At 38.0% G+C, this 20,245-nt stretch overlaps 1 protein-coding gene across 1 annotated transcript in view; it reads right to left on the reverse strand.

Annotated features, from left to right (window-relative positions):
• IL23R (interleukin 23 receptor) overlaps positions 1-20,245 on the reverse strand; it is a 73,428-nt gene that overhangs the window by 27,717 nt on the left and 25,466 nt on the right. Inside the window, exons 6-7 of the mRNA XM_077119506.1 lie at positions 13,521-13,666; positions 3,691-3,847 (exon numbers count right to left, since the gene is read on the reverse strand). Coding sequence (XP_076975621.1) covers positions 3,691-3,847; positions 13,521-13,666 — 303 coding nt within the window. The remainder of the gene's footprint in view (positions 1-3,690; positions 3,848-13,520; positions 13,667-20,245) is intronic.

Raw genomic sequence — 20,245 nt, forward strand, 5'->3', positions numbered from 1 at the left:
ACCTGGCCCCCGAATTCTCCACCTACACGACGGAATAATAACTACACCCTCTTATAGGGCTATCATGATAAGTAAAGAACAACCCACTGGTTCCCTGCTGATTACAGCGCCAGCCAATAAATGTTAGCTCTTCTTGTTTAATATCCTGACATCGCACTGGGTTCAGTCACTACTTTGGCCTCTTGCTAATATACCACGGTGGAATAAAATGAGTCTCCTACCTGGAGAAACTGTCCCCTGTGTGTTTGCTAAAGCCTGATATCATATTCTGAGAGGGCAACTTTTTTTTCCTTTTTCTTTTTTAGGGACAGGCTTCGTTTTCCACTAAAGGCTAGAATCTCTAAGGAAGGGAAAGAGAATATGACCGATAAGTAATTTAACCTTACTAAGCATGGGTTTGTTTGGTTTCTTTTTGAGACCAAGATTTTAAAGGTCAAAGCACTACCCAGAGGAAAACAGGGGCCTGCAGGACAAGCCGTATCTCCTTCGGGATTTGCCCCGCAGTGTGATCTGACCGGAATTCTGAAAACACATCGTTTTGAGATGAATCGATTCTGTGATTCCTTTTAGTGAATAAAACTGAAATTTCCTGCATGGAGGGAACATTATTTCCTGGGTTGTGTTTCTTTACAAATAAGTTAACTTTTAATAAATGAGAGAATCTGGTTGTCCCAAAACCCCCATTTTCAAGCAAGCTGGTTCACTAACATGTTACAGAAGTTGTATCTTCTTATTTTTCCTATTGTGAGGCAATTTAGCCTTCAGTAGTGAGGTTTGATTCTTATTGCATTTATTTATTACACAATGTAATCTGCTTATTTATTATCCCTGCTTTTTATTGTCTGTCTTTTCTAGGCAGGGATCTTTGGTTTTGAGGTTCTGTGAGCACCTAGCAAGTGCCTGGCATATGACTGAGGCCAAATAAAATTTAGATGAGTGACTAAATGAAAGATCCTCTTTCCATGGAAAGTTTTACAAAGAACAATTATAGTAAAGATTTACTAGAAAGCGATTTGGCAACATGCATCAAGCATCTTAAAATGTGCTTCATTCTTCTTTAGGTATAAAGAAACAAGGAGAATTTATATCTAAAGCTGCTCAGAAGAAGTTTATTATAATAAAAAGGAGAAAAAGGAAACATCTTAGAGAGTATTTAAATAGGGAAATGGTTAAATAAATTATAGTACATCCATAAACTGAAATGCTGTGCAGCCATTAAATGGGTTTGTAAGAACTCAACAAGGTGGATTAACTGAGAAAATCAGGATATAAAACAGTATAAACAGTGCAGCACCAATTATAAAAAAAAATACCTATTTTGGAAAAACTTAATATTAAATTCATTAAAATGTAAACAGCAATTATTTCTAGATTGTAGAAATAATGAATTTCCATTGCATTTACAAACTGAAAAAATTAAAACTTAAAACAAATATTTTATAATCACATATTCTCTAACACACTTTCACTGTTTCTTCTCTAATGTGTCTTACAAAGGAATTTGCACCAAGAATATTTACGTTCCTCTTATCTAACATGTTAAACTTGGATAGATGCAATTTTTCAAGGCTATTTTATTTTTTCTGGTATTTTTGCCAATCGAGTAATTTTTCTTCCCCTTGAGAAAGCAGCAAAGGCTTTAAATTTAGGTTTGCTGTAGGATACCTGTGGTATTTCTATTTCCTTCTACCTGAAATTTAAAACCATCTTTAAAGAAGAGAACACTTGTGGCCTATACTTAATTTGTTGAACATTTTATTAAGATGCTTTTTCACTTTGATGTAATTGCTTAAAGAAAGAAATTGATGAGATGACTGGGGAATGTTGGGAAAAATGCACAGCATTTTGAATAAGAAAATGTTCTATTTAAATGCTATTACTCACCAGCAACGTGATATTTAGCAAGTCATGTTTCAGTTTCCCCATTTGTAAAATTGTGCTAATTATACTACCAAATATGGCTGATGCAAAGCTCAAGCAATCATATATAGCAGTACTTCCTAAATAGTAGGTAAATGTTAGTTGTTAATGAAAAAAATCTTGCTAAACAATTTTAAATTTCATTGAAAAATAATGGACGGCAACTAATATCGCACTGTTAGACACATAAGGCCTAAGAATTTCCAACAATTTCCATTTAAGACAAGATTCCTTAAATTTAAAACTAACAAAAAAAAAAGAAAGAAAAATGACTCAGAATATCGTAATTCCCTTAATGTACTTCTAAGATTTGGACGCTAGGGGACGCCAAAAGAGCTTTTTCAGTGAGCCTGGATCTTTTTGCAGACATGCATGTCAAAGGGCTGTGAAAAATATATCAATTCCAAGTTATAGTAATGAGTATGTTAATATTGCGGTTATAATTAAAATCTTTCAGTTCTGAAAATAAAATGTCAAATCTTGTGTGTAGACTACCTAGAGTAGAGAGGAATCTTCAGGTTAGTGGGGCCACTATGGAGTTATTATGTCAACTCCAGTAGATCATTTAATTATTTGCTTACAATGGGAGTCTATTTGGCTAAGATTTTATTGAGCAAAATATGCAAATAGACATAAATTTAAACAACTAATACTTGGAGCAAGAGATTACCTAAAGACAAGCAATAAATCAATCTAGACCTTGTTGGTGGAGGAAAGGTAATTAATCCCTTGTTGAAGTATTTTAATTCTTTCTGATTGCTTTGCATATAGCAGGAATTAAACTTTATTGATATGATGTGATTTGTGTCTCTTTTGGGAGAATATATTTTATCAGAGTGGCTTATAGGATTTAATGAAGCTCTTAAATTTACTTTCCCTCATTAGAATGTTTTTCAAAACCAGGTCTAAAATGATATGCCTAAGAATCACCCAAAAATGTTTTTTTAAAAAAACACTGGCTCTTGAGCATCCCTCCCCCCACTGAATTGTCAAATCAGTCTCTCTGGGAGCACAGATGCCGAACATGCATTTTATACCAGGACCCGAGGTGGGTTTTATGACCAATAAATCTTGAGAACCATTACATAAATTGTAGATAGTCTTAACAAAATATAAAGCAGAGTGACAATTTAAATCTTACCACTTTCCCTACAATAATGTGCCGGTTTGAATCTTGTGGACCCCAGAAAAGCCATGTTCTTTAATCCTCATTCAATATTGCTGGGTGGGAGCATTTAGATGGTTTCCATGGAGATGTGTCTCCACCCATTCAAAGTGGGGTTGCTTACCGGAGCCCTTTAAGAGGGGAACCATTTTGGAAAAAGCTTTAGAACCCACACAGCCAGAGACCTTTGACGATGAAGAAGGAAAATACCCTCAGTGGAGCTTCATGAAATGAGAAGCCTGGAGAGAAAGCTAGCAGACCTCACCATGTTTGCCATGTGCCCTTCCAGCTAAGAGAGAAACCCCAAACTTTGTTGGCCTTTCTCGAGTGAAGGTAACCTCTTGTTGGTGCCTTAATTTGGACATTTTTATAAACTTGCCTTAATTTGGACATTTTCATGACCTTAGAACTGTAAACTTGCAGTTTATTAAACTCCCCTTTTGAAAAGCCATTCTGTTTCTGATATATTGCATTCCAGCAGCTTGCAAACTAGAACAAATAGTTTTGTCAATTTTTATAGAAATTGAGGAGGAAAAAAAACCTGTGGAAGAGAGAAAGAACTCAAAAGAAAAGCCTAAGATAATAAAATATATAAATACACTCACCTTTTTCAGGAGTTGTATGAAAAAAAGGTGCAGTCCACGGCTGCCAGTACCTTTTACCCGTTTCTTGACATCTCATCTGAAATACATACTTAGTACTTGGCTCCAAGTAGAATTCTGGCTGTAGTGCATGTGTAAAATTGGTGTCAAATTCTTTGACCTAAAATGGATGAAAAACGGTAATAAAATCATACTTTTTAAAATGAAAGATAATTACGTTTAGCTGAAATGTATGGAGCACCTGCTATATCCCCAGTGCTCTTCTAGACCTTGGGAACACGTAGAGAAATAGGACGCGTGTATAAAACCTAGCCATAAATAATATGTTATTAAACATTTAAGGTGTAATACATATTGTCTGAATACATATTCACAACTCTCTCAAGCTTTTCAATCTCAAGAAATTCCAAAATGTAATATTCCATTTTTTTTTTTTTTGCTTGGGCAGGCACCAGGATTCGAACCCAGGTCTCCAGCATGGCAGGTGAGAACTCTGACTGCGGAGCCACCATGGCCCACCCCCAAAATGTAATATATTGTTAATATTGGAATAGCTGGTTTTAATGGGGTGGGAGCAGGAGGGACTTGCATGATGATATCATTTCATTTGTTAATGTTGATTTTAGAAAAAAAAACTATCCATAAGCTAAGCTGTTGGATTGGTCCTTATTGACATATTTATGCAACAAGAAGATGTAACACTACAAAATCGGAGGACTCATATTCTCTATTTCAAAATTTATTATAAAGTTACAGTAATCACAACTGTGTGGCACGGGCACTAGGACAGACATATAGACCAGTGGAATAGAATTGAAAGTTCAGATATAAACCCACACATCTATGGCCAAACGATTTTTGACAAAGATGCCAACTGCACTCAATGAAGCAAGTACAGTTTGTCAATAAATGGTGCTGGGAAAACAGAATATGCGCATACAAGTACACTCCTACCTCACACCATATACAAAAGTAAGCTCAAAATGATTAATGACCTAAATATAAGATCTAATATGTTGAAACTCTTAGAGGGAAATATCTTTAGGACTTTGTATTAGGCAATGGGTTCTTAGATGTTACATCTAAAGCCCTGAAGGAAAGAATAGATTTATGGTACTTCATCAAAATTAGAAACCTTTGTGCATCAAAGAATAATAAGAGAAAGTAAAAAGACAACCTACAGAATGGGAAAAAATATTTGGAAATCATGTCTCTGATAAAGGTTTACTACCTAGAATAAAGAACTGCTACAACCCAAGAACAAAAAGATAACCCACTTTAAAAATAGGCAAAGAGCTTGAATAGATATTTCTCCAAAGAAGGTATGAAACTGGCCAATCATCACAAGAAAAGATGCTCACCATCATTAACCATTCAGGAAACACATATCAAAACCACAATGAGATACCACCTTACAAACATGAGAAAGGCTGTTATTAAAAAGCTGGAAAATAAAAAGTGCTGGGAAGTATGTGGAAAAATAGGAACTCTCAGACATCACTGGTGGTAATGTAAAATGGTGCAGCCACTGTGGAAAACAGTTTGGCAGTTTCTGAAAAAGTTAAATAGAACTACCGCATGACCCACTTCTGGGTACATACCCAAAGGAATTGAAAGCAGGGACGCAGATATTCACACACCAACGTTCATAGCAGCATTATACCCAACAGACAAAATATGCAAGCAACCCATGTGTCCATGGACAAATGAATGGATAAATAAAACGCAGAATATACATAAAATGGAATATTATTTAGCCGTAAAAAGGAATGAAGTTCTGATACACAGCACGATGTGGATGACGACATCACATTGAGTGAAATGCAAAGCAAGATACAAAAAGACAGATATTGTCTGATTCAATGTTAAATTTCTTGAACTTGATAGCTGTACTTAATGAGGTTACCTAGTGAGTAAGAAGTTGATGAATCTGGGTATCTGTGTAGGGAGTACATTGACATTTTCTGTATTAGTTTTATATTATTTTTGCAACTGTCCTGTACGTTTGAAATTATTTTAAAATAAAAGTTTTTTTAGAAGCAAATCTTAACACAAATCTTTGAAACTTGCAATGCTTTGAAAATGTAAAATGCATAAAACTCTGCATGTGTTTTCATTATTTTTGAGAGTGAAATAGATTTGGAGGCATTTCTCCAGCAGAATCCACTAACTGGACACTGTTAATTGCTTACTTAGAATAAATTTTTAAAATAGATGTTTTCTTTAAATTTTTATTTAAAGATAATTTAAATTTAAATAATTTAAATTTAATTTTGATTTCCATTTAAAAACAGATATGTAAAATGCAACATGTGCACATTACTTCCCCATAGCAGCCACCAGCATAACCTCTCCTTTCTGAGTGTGCATTACCCAGGCTGACACCGGGACAGCCAGAGGACAAGTAAATTCAATCAAGCTGAAGTGCTCAGTGGTGCCCTGGACCACCACAGTTCTCTCTCAGTGTTGCCATGGTGCATCCAACGAGGTAACTCAGGGCTATTGAGGGGAAGCAGCTGAGAAAATATGGAGCTTATGGTTAAAGGTTAATGGTTAATGATAGAGTTAAAGCCAGTGGGGCGTGGGTGGTGAGGAGCTCCTAAGCAGAAGAGAACCAATATAAGGCCAGGACATTAATCAGATTATGTTAAATGAAAGGAAAAAAAAAAAAAAACCCATTTTCTTGCTAATTGTTTGGGTGAGAGGGAAAAAGCCTTCAGATTCCCCTCTTAGGTTCAGGGAGGACACAGTCAACAGGCCCTGACTGAATGCCTGTGTAGAAGGTATTATCTCCAGAATGTGAGAAATAAAACTTTATTTTTTTAAGGCAGTTAACTTTTCTGTAGAGCCTCAGTTCTGATGGGAGGAGTCATGGAAACGTCATCTCCATTAGTTTGACGGACCTCTTTGTTGGGTTGCATCTGAGTTCTTGGAAAATATCCTTAGGTGGAGAGAAGGAGAATCTCCAATATATCCAGAGAGTTCTAGAATCCCTGCTTCCCCCAACTCTCAACCGAGGACCTGGTCCAGGCTGAGGGGCCTCTTCTCAGTAACCCACGAGTGTCTCACCCCCTTTAGTGCCCCCACCCACCCACCAATCTCTTCCTCTCAGCCCCAGGTCATCTTTATCCAGTGTTTCCATGGAAGGGAAAGGGGGTGGTGATTGGGAAACCTAGTTGTAAGTAATGATGTAGTCTGCCAAATCTTTTGTCTTAAACCAGCATTTAGATTTTTGAAAGGCAAAAGTCAAGGTTTGAGCCTCTGTTCTCTGTGTCTTGTGCTGTCAGCGCTTCCCTGAAGAGAACGGATGCTCCACAGTCTAGCTCCGGAGTCTTTTGAAAATTATGGCCTGGGTAGATTTTACATTTTTTAAATGGTTGAAAGAAAATAAAAAGAAGCATATTTTGTGACACATGGAAATCATATGAAATTCAAATTTCATCATCCAAAACCAACATTGTATTGGAACACAGACACACCCACTCATTTACGAATCATCTCTGGCTCCTTTTATAGTAGAAACGCAGCTTGAGTAATTGGGACCAAGACTTTATGGCCTACAAAGCCTAAAAGTTTACTTTTTGGTTCTTTTGGAAAAGATTTGCTGACTCCCTGGTCTAGCTTAATTGGAGGAATGAACTTCCAGTCAGGATGTCCCTGCTTACTATCAGTGCCGCTGGGTATCATTAAAGACAAATAATAACAATAAGTGATGTTTCAAAATATTACCTACATTAGCGTCTATAAAAAAATCAAAGAATAAAAAAAACTATGATTATGGACAATCCTGCCCTCCAGTATCTCATAGTTAAAGGATGGGGAAAGAGTCATGCAAGCAAGGAAGTATATACAATGTGCCAAATGCTGTAATAGAGGCATGTATATGGTAGGATGCTGCTGCTACAGAGATGGGGTGCCCAGAAGGGGGCTTGTGGACTGCTCCCGGGGATTGTGAGCCCTGTTTTTGATATGAGTTTGAGGTGCTAGGGAGTCAGCCCATGAGGACGAACAACGAGTAGCTTTAAATGCAGGTCCGGCATCCAGGGAAGTAGTGAGGGCTCCAAGCTCCAGCCAACAGATGCGGTTGAGGTCGGGCAATAGGTGAGAGAATAAACTGAAGAGAGACAGTGGGTGTACGGAGAATGCTTCTGTTTAGGGGGTTGGCAGAGAAGAGGATTTCCAAAAGAAAGAACCGTCAGAAATATGGATAGAGAAATAAGGCATTCTTGAATCAGAAAAACTGAGAGAGAAGAAACATTTTCAAGGAGGAGATAGAGAACAGTGTCAAATGCTAGAGTTGGCCGAAGACTTTTAAGGTTTATGGAGGTTGTTAAAAGTAACGGTGTCCTCACAGGAACTGGATCCAGCAGAGTGGGGGAAGCATGGGCTACAGGTAGAGGTAGGTTGTGATAATGGCCCAATTCTTTTTCCTGTCTTCAACCTTCACCCTTTACCATATCGCTTTGAGTGCTTCCCGCCCTGACTCTGGACTTGGCCTTGGGACCTCCTCTGGGCCAAAAGAATGTCGATAAAGCGTGTTGCAAGCAGATGCTTGAAAGGTGCTTGAGAGTGTGGGTTTGCGTGCCCTTGCTAGCTGTCGTTACCTTACTACGAGCATGCCCAGGCTAGCCCAGTGGCTCCCAGAGGAAGACAAGAGGCAGGTAGAGAAGAGCCCATCCTCAGGCGTATGAGTAAGCCAGCTGAGCTGCAAATGCATGCTCCAAATCAGCTAAGTCCAACCTGAAACAGCTGAACCCCAATGGCAGTGAGAAATGAATGTCTCTTGTTGTATGTCACTGAGTTTTCATAGTGGTTTTTATGCATTACTGTAGCAAAATGTAGCTATACACAACTTTAAAGATGCAATGAAAAAAAAACAGCAGAGGATTTAAGTGCTAAAACATCTGTGTTTGATGGATAGAAAGAATCTAATAAAATTTTACTGCTTAGAATGAGGTCCAGTAGGATGGTAGGCTAAATAATGGATTTGAGAGTGACTTTGTTTAGTAGAGTAATTTATAAAACATTTTCTGTTAATATAAAAGGATGTCCCCACTCAGTACATGTATTTCTTATAAGGTAGGCTCTCTTTATTGTTTTCTGATATGGTGGTCCCATTGAGTCCCCAAGGTAAAACTCACGTAACTTCCCTTGAAGAGGGTAGACGCTCCTAATGTCAGCCTGCACATAGAAAAATTGTTCTGAGACATAACTAGAACTTAGAAGACAGGATTTCAGCAGAGAGGACTCCCAACTCTCTATGGGAATTGCTGCCTTGATCCCAGAGTCTAGGAAAATAAATATATAGGAGGCACCTCCTTGCAATCCTTTAGAAGGCATCTACCGCAAAGCTAAAAACACAGCTAGATTGGGCGGAGCCTACCAATTTTGGGGAGCTAAATCATATTTTGTAATCCAGATTATGCCGTAGTAGCTGGTTTTTCTTTCAGACATGCATTTTCCTCTTGCTGTCCCTGAGCCTTTCCTGAAATCTTTACTTGTTCTAACCTGGTCTCAGCTACACTATTGGGAAATGAAAGAAAGAGCTGAAGCAAATAAGAAAGGGCAAGATATTTGTGAATGTTCCCCAAAGGGCAGTTTAATCTCCAGGGAAAATAATTAAAGCTGTGACTTGGAACAATTTCTCAACAAATAAATATTCTGCCCATATTGTCAGCCTTGCAGAATCAAGAATTGGATAGTTCTCCCAGATACCTCAGTCTAAATGCAGCTTAGCAAAAGGGGCTAAAAAGCACCTTCAATCCACTATTTTTGATTTTCAGGTGGGATTCCTTTGCACTACCACTCCTGCTTTGAGCTCCTCTGAAGGTTAAGTTTAAGAGTAACAATAGCAGCTAGCACTTATTGGGCATTAATTCCATTGCAGGCACCAGGCTAACTGCTTTATATCATGTGATCCTCTCCACCTCCACGAGAGGGGTGCTTTTCTTACCCTCATTTTATATATGAGGATAGGCACAGAGAAGTTAAGGAAATCGCCCAAGATTTGAGAAAATGTCAGAGCCAGGCTTTAAGCTCTTTCAGCTTTAAAGCCACAGGTTTCCTGCTGGTAGTTTTGTAGCTTTCTGCCACTTTGAAGCGAAGGCTCTCTCCAGAAGGGCAGGATGGAGGAAATGCCACCACAGGGCTCTGGAGGAAGGGGGTCGGTGGCCCCTTGTCTTCTCCCCCTCTTCCTGACTCTGATTTTCCTGTTTCTCTACAAGGTACTAAAGACAACACTTTATGCATGACCCAGATGGAACTGACAGCAGCAAATATGAAACAAATCTTCATTTCAGTTATTACTGACTTGACGTGGACAATCTGGAGAGAAGTGGTGACGCCTTCTGTGTTAGTGGCTTTATTGGGAGAACACATTAGAGGGGACAGAATACAGACTAGGGATGGAAAACTGACTCCACCCCTTCATTCATTTCCAAATGTACCTCGGGTGCCTGCCGTGCTCTAGTACCTGTGAAGGCACTCAGCTGCTAGCTGCTGTAAGCTTGGGAAACCTGGCTTCACCTGTTTGGAGCGCTATTTCCTCGTTTATATAATGGAGCTAATACCACTTCTCACAAAGGATTGTTATGAGGATTAAATGAGATGACATATTCTTTTAGCTCCTCCATTTGCTTCCCTCTGATAAAGAGAAGACTTGACAAGTGCTCACGTGTTCCTTGCCAGTTTCTCCTGATGACAGACGTAGCACCACCAGGGGATGCAGAGAACAAGAATTTCAACCAGAGAATAGCGGGTTTCTGAAAACTTACTCCAAGGAAATGACAGTATAATTCTCTTCTATTTTCTAAACGTTCTTGTAGTCAGTGCTCTTCCTACTGATGCCAAATGATAAGTTGGATCTTCTCCATGTCATCCAATGACTGGGGCACTGAACAAAAGACTGCAGGTATGCTATTAGAATAAAATCCCCATTCATTCAAAAATCCAAGACTGGAGAATTTGATTTGTGCTGTTTTGGAATTTACCTAAACTCCATTAAAGCAAAAGGAGTGGGTGTGGACTTCTGTTTTCTTTTCATCCTGCTTGCTCCAGGCTCTAGGCATGGGTTGCTATGCACACAGATGCCATAATTTATTTATTTGGTCAAGAAAGTTAAGCAAGGCCTTCCCTTGGTTATTGGTCAAATGAGACAGAACATGCTCTCTCATCTATCCAAAAACAATGAGGTTCACCTTTATAATTTAATCGAACAAGGGTAAACAAGTTGATTTCAGGAATTTATTTTTAAAAAGCAATCTTTAGCATGGGTCATTAGGTTGGGGCCTATTGAAGAGGTTCTTAGAGGTTCAATTAGAGGTTCTAACAGCAGTCACATCTATTCCGGAGTTGTAACTGTTATTTCTAAGTTCTGAGATGCTGAGCTATTTGTGTATAACCTGGTCATTCCCTGGAACTTCGGGTATTTATGTAACACCTGAGTCTCAGAGTTAGAGTTCGGAAGCTATGAGAGTCAGCATCACCCCGTACAGCAACTGTTAAAAAAGTTGAAAAAGTGGTCAGATTTAGACTAGAGATATGTATGAAGATGATCTGGATAGGACTAAGGTAAACTGGAACACAGGGTTAAGGATGATAATGTCTATATTTATAACTTCAACTTCTGTGTGAGATCAAAGGAAGAGATGTTTATTTGGTACAAAATTTATATTTCTGGTAGAGGATTATTCAATTTAACTTGCATGGTCCTTTTATTTGAACACCATAATTACATGGAATCTTGAATAGGGAGTGAGCTCTTGTTGGTTTGTACAGGTTAGTGTGATGCTGTGATACATTCTGGAGTAATTTGGACAGAGGATTAAAAAGTATTTGTAAAGTCCCCTTGGGGGACTGGTGAGAAAGGAGGAAATATTCAACTTCCCCATCTGGGGGAAATCCTGATATTCTCACAAGCAGTAGGGACAACCAAATCAATAGGCTGAGCCCTCCAACTTGGGGTTTGCCCCTATGAAATTTATTCCTGTAAAGGAGAAGCTAAGTCTACTGATAGTTATGCCTAAGACTCACCCCTAGAGAACCTCTTTTGTTGCTCAGATGTGGCCTCTCTCTCTGAGCCATCTCAGCATGCTCTCCCCCCCTACATGGGGCATGACTCCCAGAGATGTAAATTTCTCCGGTCATGTGGAACAGAACTCCCTGGATGAGCCAGGACCTGGCATCACAGGATTGAGAAAGTCTTTTTGACCAAAAGGGGAATGAGAGAAGTGAGACAAAATAAAGTTTCAGTGGCTGAGAAATTTGAAACAGAGTCAAGAGGTTGTCCTGGAGGTTATTCTTATGCATTATATAGATATCTCTTTTTAGTTTATAGTGTATTGGAGTGGTTAGAGGGAAGGATCTGAAACTGTTGAACTGTATTCCAAGAGTCTTGATTCTTGAAGATGATTGTATAACCATTGTATATTGTAAAGCTATATGGCTTTTACAATGGTCACATTTGATGAAAACCTTGGGGCTGACACTCCCTTTATCCAGGGTATGGACAGATGAGTTAAAAAAAATACTAAGGACAACAAATAAATAAATAATAGGAGGTGGATAAGGGATAAAAATAATTGGGTAGATTGTAATACTAGTGGTCAACGAGATGGAGGGGTAAAGGCTATGGGATGTATGGGTTTTTTCTTTTTCTTTCTTTTTCTGGAGTGATGCAAACGTTCTAAAAATGATCATGGTGATAAATACACAACTATGTGATGATATCGTGGGGCATTGATTGTATACTTTGGATGTACTGGATGGTGTGTAAAGATAGCTCAATAAAAATTTTTTTAAAAAGCAATCTTTAGATTATATAATGAATCAATATAGTTTTTACCCCCATTTTCTTGACACTCTCAAAATGCATTATTCTACAGCAAAAACTGATGTTCAGAATGATGAGGTTGAAGCAGGAGATTTTGTTGTCATGCTAAATCATCAAAGAAAAATTACATTAAATGCAGTTTTTTAGTGTTAAATACATGGCATTTTATTTTTACTGCTTGAAAATGGGTAACCCATACACGATTTAAACAAACAAACAAAAAAACCCAAAACTCTTAAGAAGCCAGAAACACAATTATTTCATTATTTAGGCTAAATGGAAACTTATTGTACTTGAAAATAATAAAACAGCATTTCTTTACAAATACACCAAAATTGGAACTTTTTCCCCAGAGTGGTGCTCCCCCATGATTCAAATTTTAGCGCCTTTATCATATTGTTGACAGATGTTGTTATGATGTGATGTTTATTAATACATCTTGTAACTGAACCTGCCCTAGGACCCTTGATGGCTTAGATACTCAGTATTTAAGGATGATTTGTGTGTCCATCCAAAGACATTTCCTTTTTGCTTTATGCTTATTCCAAGGCTGAGAACTATACTAATAGTAAATCTTACATTTTGAATTGCACATTTTTTATTTAAAAAGAGGCATCCATATATCAAAGTTCTCCTTTTTGAACAATTTTTATATTCCAAGAAACCTGTTAAATTTCAGTATAGAATTCTTAAAATTTTTTTCCATCATCACTGACATAAATTTCACCCTTTAAGACACTGAATTACAAAGGGCTAAATGGATGACTTACTCTCTGCTGGACGCTAAGTTTGCAAAATGCAGGAAGGCCCATTCAGGAAAGCTGTGTGCATGAAAGCGTTTGGTAACCATTGTTAAAAATAAAGTCGTTCGAGTATCATGTAAACAATCAGAGAAAAACATAAAATGCATCACTGTTAAGTCAGACCACTGTGGCCCCTGCTGGTTGGTTTTTCTTTTAAATCATTCACTTACATGCTAAAGGATAATGAAAATTTAACTTACCTTCCAAGTCTGATTTGCTGTAGCCTTGTATCTCATTTCACAGGATATCTTTTCAATTGTTGTTTGACTGGTCCAATGAATTATGGTCTTGGGCACTGAAGTATTTATGTTTTCAGCTCTGGAAATGATGAATGCAGAAGGTATCACTAGGGGGAGAAAGAAAAACACACACACACAAAACAGAAGTTTAAAACTTGCCTAGGAAGAAATCTCTCTCTTTTTATCGATTTCTAGACATGTCAAAAACCCATAGAATAGATGAAACAATCTCATGATTTAGTTATACTAACATATTTTTCTAGTTTTTGCATCTATTATATAGAAGAAAACTGCTATTATTATTTTTTCTATTCAGCCCATTTTCCATCTGTTTCTCTGAAACTGAGCTCTAATAATCCTATTTCAGCCCTCCTACTTCTCCTAACCCCCCACCCTATGCTATAATCCTAATTAATGACATACCAGAACTTGGCTTTAAAAGAGTCTAAAAAAGAGATAAAGGCAATATCTTCTAGTTGCTGCGTCTGTGGAGGGAGAGATAATGTGTTGCATACTAGATTTAGTTCAGAGAATCTGATTAGATGAGATATAAAATTGAGGCCTTTCTCAGTAATTTTATTCTTGTTCTTTTGTGTAACAGGAAAGTCTGTATGAATATTTATATCTGTTCCTGGATTGTTTTGTTTGCTATTAAAATAAATGACTGAAACTATGATTTGAACAAAGCAGATCTCAGAAGACTCTAAGACTTGATAAATTGTTGCCAGTTTCTATGATAATAACTTTCAAAAGGTTGGTTATCTTACTTGTTTTGTTGTGCTAGGAGTAATGGTATAAGTAGTATTTCTATATTTCTAAACACCGTAAAGACTTGTAAGGTTATTTTGTCCCATCATAATAATATTATTGGCACTTTCTATTTCTCCCGTATGCATGATGGAACAATGAAAACCTATGACTTTGCTAGATGTCTTATTTAACAAAGAACTTTCTGTATATTTTAGGGAGCATTGTTACAGTTTAATATGTGCTGAGGCCAGCTGAGCAACAGAGGGGCTCTTTGGATTAGTTCTCTTTTCATTCATTCTAAACTTACAAAGTATGCTTCAGGAAAATTATTCTTTTATTAGCAATGACAACTATTATTTAAAATTGTATGCACAGGTATGTGGTTTATAGAGAAATATAAAAATGAATGATTTGTACTCTAGTATCACAAGTCTTGGGACTTAAACTTAGCAAAGGACCGAAGTGGCAGTAGCAGAATTAGTCTAATAAGAGCTTACTACATTTAACTTTTGTCATCTTAATTCCACAGCTGGATTCCTTTTGCTAGTATAAACTTATAATACAGAGCAGTATTCAGAGATTTCTAGAGTCAGGGAAGTGGGTACTCAGGGCTCTGGAAGTGTGTGGAACCTACTTTAGCACTCTCAAGGCTGTAAGTTACCAGTCTTCCCTCCTCTCCCATCTCTGAATTTGGACTGGCCACCCTTATAGCAGCACATACCTTCTGAGACACTTCTGCAGAAAGAAATATGCTGAGGAGGAAGCCAATGTCTGTTTAGTCCCATGAGAAATGCAGACAGCTTGGGAAGTCAGGTTTAAGACAGGCTGCTAGCACAGAGCAGATCGGTGCAATAGAGAGTGAGGCCTTCAGTTTCTAATAAGCTTGTATTTTTGCATTTATTTGAATATATAATTTTTACAAAAGACTCAGATGTAGATTTTTTTGCTCTATTGCTTAGGTTTCATTTTTGAAAAATGTGTCAAATTCATCATAGATGCCATATTTTTAGTTTCCACTTGTATTGAAATAAAGAACCAGATTATATTTGCTTTGATATCACTTCAACAACATGTATTTACCCATATTTATGTAATGGGAACAATTAGTGTTTGAAATAGCAGATGAGAAGGCATTGCACTTTCTGATTTGAAATTCATTTCTCTTCAAAAGACATTTTCAGCATTCTTCTCACATGTCATTTTGGCACAGGGTTCCTGTGCTAACACTGGCCTGCCTTTCAGCATCGACTTTCTAACTAAATTAAAGCCCAATCCCACAGCTGTTACTTGGAAATTTCTCCCAAGAGAGTTCTCTGTCCTCAGTTTCATGGAGCAGTTCATTTATCTAACTCGAAATGCCTCCTTCTTAAAGTGTCCCAAATGAAAACAACTCATCGATTAATAATCTATTGGCTTTATTGACTGGCGCCTCCTATACAGGTGACTTGTACTTTTCAACCTGAGTTTGTAAGAGTCCATTTTGGGATAATGAAAGAGAAGAAGGAGGAGAAGGAGCAGAAGAAGGGAGAAGAGAAGACATAAAATCTTTCAACAAGAAGCTCCCTGGGGTGGGCCACGGTGGCTCAGCAGGCAAGAATGCTTGCCTGCCATGCCAGAGGACCCCGGTTCGATTCCCGGTGCCTGCCCATGTAAAAAAAAAAAAAGAAGCTCCCTGGTTCGCAGTGCTATTGCTGTGATTTGGAGGTGACAGCCAAGCCAAGCTTTTCCCTTGATGGGAAGTGTTCTAGTTTGCTAGCTGCTGGAATGCAATATACCAGAAATGGAATGGCTTTTAAAAGGGGGAATTTAATGAGTTGCTAGTTTACAGTTCTAAGGCTGAGAAAATGTCCCAATTAAAACAAGTCTATAGAAATGTCCAATGTAAGGCATCCAGGGAAAGATACCTTGGTTCAAGAAGGCCGATGAAGTTCAGGGTTTCTCTCTCAAGTGAGAAGGCACATGGCGAACACAGTCAGGGCTTCTCTCTTGGCTGGAAGGGCACATGGCGAACACAGCATCATCTGCTAGCTTTCTCTCCTGGCTTCCAGCTTCATGAAGCTCCCCGGGAGGTGTTTTCCTTCTTCATCTCCAAAGGTCACTGGCTGGTGGACTCTGCTTCATGGTGCTGCAGCATTCTCTGCTCTCTCTGAGTCTCTCATTCTCCAAAATATTTCCTCTTTTATAGGACTCCAGTAAACCAATCAAGACCCTCCCAAATGGGTGGAGACATATCGCCACCTAATCCAATTTAACAACCAATCTTGACTAAATCACATCAACCAGGGAGATGATCTCATTACAGTTTCAAATATACAGAATCGTATAGGGATTATTCTACCTTTATGAAATGGGATTTATATTAAAACATGGCTTTTCTTAGAGGGCATACATCCTTTCAGACCAGCACAGGAGGTAACAAACAGACTTCTGGAGTCAGCAAGCCCAGGCTAAAATCTGGCTCTCCGCCTTCCTAGCTATGTGGCTAGGAAGTTGAGCTTTAGTTTCCTCCTTTGTCAAATGGGGACAGAATTACCATATATGGTTGCTTCCAGAATTAAATGTGATGCTGTATGTTAAGTGCATGACACAAGTACATGTTCAATAAATGGATGCAATAATATTCAGATAACAATGATAATATTATATATTATAACTATATATAATTTCATATGTATTGTTATATATAACATATAAATTATAAATACACAATATATTTCATTATATAATACATAATATATGTATAATATAATTGTAATAGTAATATAGCTATTAATAAAAGTTGAGTTCCTAAACGGAGCTGTCAAAATGTTGCTGGACATGATTACCTTTAAACATCATTAATTCATCAAGTTTGTAACGATTTATTTCATGTATCAACTTGGCTAGATTATAGTGTCCAGTTGTTTGCGCAAGCAAGCAATGGCCCAATTGTTTTTGCGCTGGTTTGAAAGGATGCATGTCCCCCAGAAAAGCCGTATTTTAATCTAAATCCCGTTTCGTAAAGGCAGAATAATCCCTATTGAATATTGTATGTAATCAGATCATCTCCCTGGAGATGTAACCCAATCAAGAATGGTTGTTAAACTGGATTAGGGGAAATGTGTCTCCACCCATTTGGGTGGGTCTTGATTAGTTTCTGAAGTCCTATAAAAGAGGAAACATTTTGGAGATTGAAGGAGATTCAGAGAGAGCAGAGAATGCTGCAGAACCACGAAGCAGAGAGTCCACGAGCCAGCGACCTTTGGAGATGAAGAAGGAAAATGCCTCCCGGGGAGCTTCATGAAACAGGAAGCCAGGAGACAAAGCTAGCAGATAATGCCATGTTCACCATGTGCCCTTCCAGGTGATGGAGAAACCATGACTGTGTTCACCATGTGCCTTCTCAGATAAGAGAGAAACCCTTCTTGAACCAGCCTTCTTGAACCAAGGTATCTTTCCCTGGATGCCTTAGATTGGACATGTCTATAGACTTGTTTTGATTGGGACATTTTCTCGGCCTTAGAACTGTAAACTAGCAACTTATTAAATTCCCCTTTTTAAAAGCCATTTTGTTTCTGGTATATTGCATTTCAGCAGCTAGCAAACTAGAACAGTTAGAGTGAAGAGTTTTCGTAAATGGATTTAGATCATTAGTCAGTTGATTGCATCTACCACTGATGACAATCAACAAAGGAGATTGCTTTCAGCATAAGAGGAGTTTCCTTATCCAATCAGTTGAAAGCCTTAAAGCAAGAGCCAAGGATTTCAGCAGGCAGAAAGGAGGACTTCTATTTCTACTTCAGCCAGCTATCTTCTCCTGGGAAATTCAACTTCACCTTCATGAAGTTTCCAACTTGTGGGCCTGCCCTATGAAGTTCAGACTTGCCAGTTCCCATGGTCAGGCAAGCGAAGTCCTATAATAAATATATTTACATTATAAGAATACATACAAATATAAATAATACACATATAGTCATCTATCTATCTATCTCTATTATCTATTCCTATATAAATATATATGATGTCATTTCTGTTTCTCTGAAGAACCCTAATACAAAGGAAACCTCTTTTAAGAAAAGGACATGCTTTTGCATCCTAGTTTAAAATATTAATTTGCAAAAATGTGTAGATTATGGTCAAGAGAACTATAACTTCAAGAATATACAATACAATACAATGACATGATTCCTCCTCACAGCAGGCAGCAGTGTTTGTTTTCACGTCCAATAGGCAGTGTACAAGGGCGTAATATTAGACCAATCACTTAAATCACATTGCATTGTGGTTGAAGTAGAAGACCCCAGTAATCCCTAAAGGGTTCCCATGTTGGACCCTTAAGAGAAGGCGTCACATCCTCTTGATCATTAACCAGAAGGACATTGTAAGGAAAAGATAAATTTGTAGAGTCTGTTCTGTTCAACTGATGTTGCCATTGCATGACCTTGGTAAGGAACAGTTGAAATGTGCTCTCCAGCTGGGAGGACTGGCTATCCTCCCAGAAGGAGGTGTATTTTGATAAAGACATCTAGGTCCCAGGAAGTTCCTCTTGGCCCCTAGCCAGTTCCCAGAGGACCCAACTGAGCCTGGTCATGTAAGCTAATTGGAATTTGGCCACTATTGTGTGATGATATCATAAAAACTGCTTGCAAGCAGTTAAACCAGAGGATCTTAAGAGAACGGAATTGTATGAGAAAGAGAGAGGAGAATCTTATGAGAAAGAGAGAGCATCTCATCAGAATGCTACCTGGGAAAAGAAAGCTTTGCTGTGGATTTTTACTAATGAGACTTGGAATGCCGTATCCAAGACTTCCCAGCAGTTCTTTTTAGGTGTTGGTGCCATCTTATCTAGTGATGTAACCATGCCTTATATTTGAAAACTCTTTTAATTACTTTCCTAATAAAATCTGTTTTTATATCACTGAAGTCTGTGTTGTCCGCAAATCTGAACCTATAAATTCAGTGGCCACAAATATTACATTGCCTTTCATGCGATGACATTTATCATCTACATTGGCATCTGCATTTTTTCCATAAAGACTGAGGTTAGGAATCAAGGATATTGGAATTGGAAGGTCTGCAACTTCAAATTTCTTAATGCCACTGAACTTCAGATTCCTCAAAGGTTATAAATGATAACCTTTTCTGCAAACTAGGTTCTATGTAGGTCACATAAGATGATGTCTGTGTTATGAGTTGAATTATATCCCCCAAATAGATATATTGAAGTCCTAACCCCTGGTACCTGTGACTGTGACCTTATTTGGGAATAGGGTCTTTGTGGATATAATCAATTTAAGAATTAGCATTGGCCCTGACCCAGCATGACAGCAGCCCTTATAAGAAGAGGAGTAGAGTCACAGAAACTGACACAGGAGAATGCCTTGTGAAGACAGGGACACTCAGGGATCCAAAAAGACTGGGAGTGGAGACTGGAGTGATGCTGTCACAAGCCAAGGAACACCTGGGGCCACCAGAAGTGAGGAAGAGACAAGGAAGGATTCTTTCCTAGAACCTTCAGAAGGAACGTGGTCTTACCGGTACCTTGGTTTCAGACTTTTAGCTTCCAGAACTGTGAGAGGATAAATTTAGTTGTTTTAAGCCACCCAGTTTGTGGTACTTTTGTTACAGCAGTCCAAAGAAACTAAGACAGTATGTAAAAACTGTCAGCACCTAAGTTCTTAATAAATGTTAGTTTATTGATAGCATCCTTAATGATAACAAGAGTAATCACTACTAGAATGTCTAAATAAATTCACACTTACTGCTCTTTAGCTAAAGTCTGGTTTTAGGCCAAGGATATAATTGCAAAATCTCAAGGGCAAATACACTTTTCTGGAATGTATCTTAAGGAAACAGCTAGAAACTATGCAAAAAAAATTAGCCACAAAGATATTCATAGCAATATAGTTTATAATAGTGAAAAATTGGAAATAGCCTAAAACTCCAACAATAAGGGG

The sequence above is a fragment of the Tamandua tetradactyla genome, chromosome 11 (assembly GCF_023851605.1).
Source record: "Tamandua tetradactyla isolate mTamTet1 chromosome 11, mTamTet1.pri, whole genome shotgun sequence".
NCBI classification, from domain to species: Eukaryota; Metazoa; Chordata; class Mammalia; order Pilosa; family Myrmecophagidae; genus Tamandua; species Tamandua tetradactyla.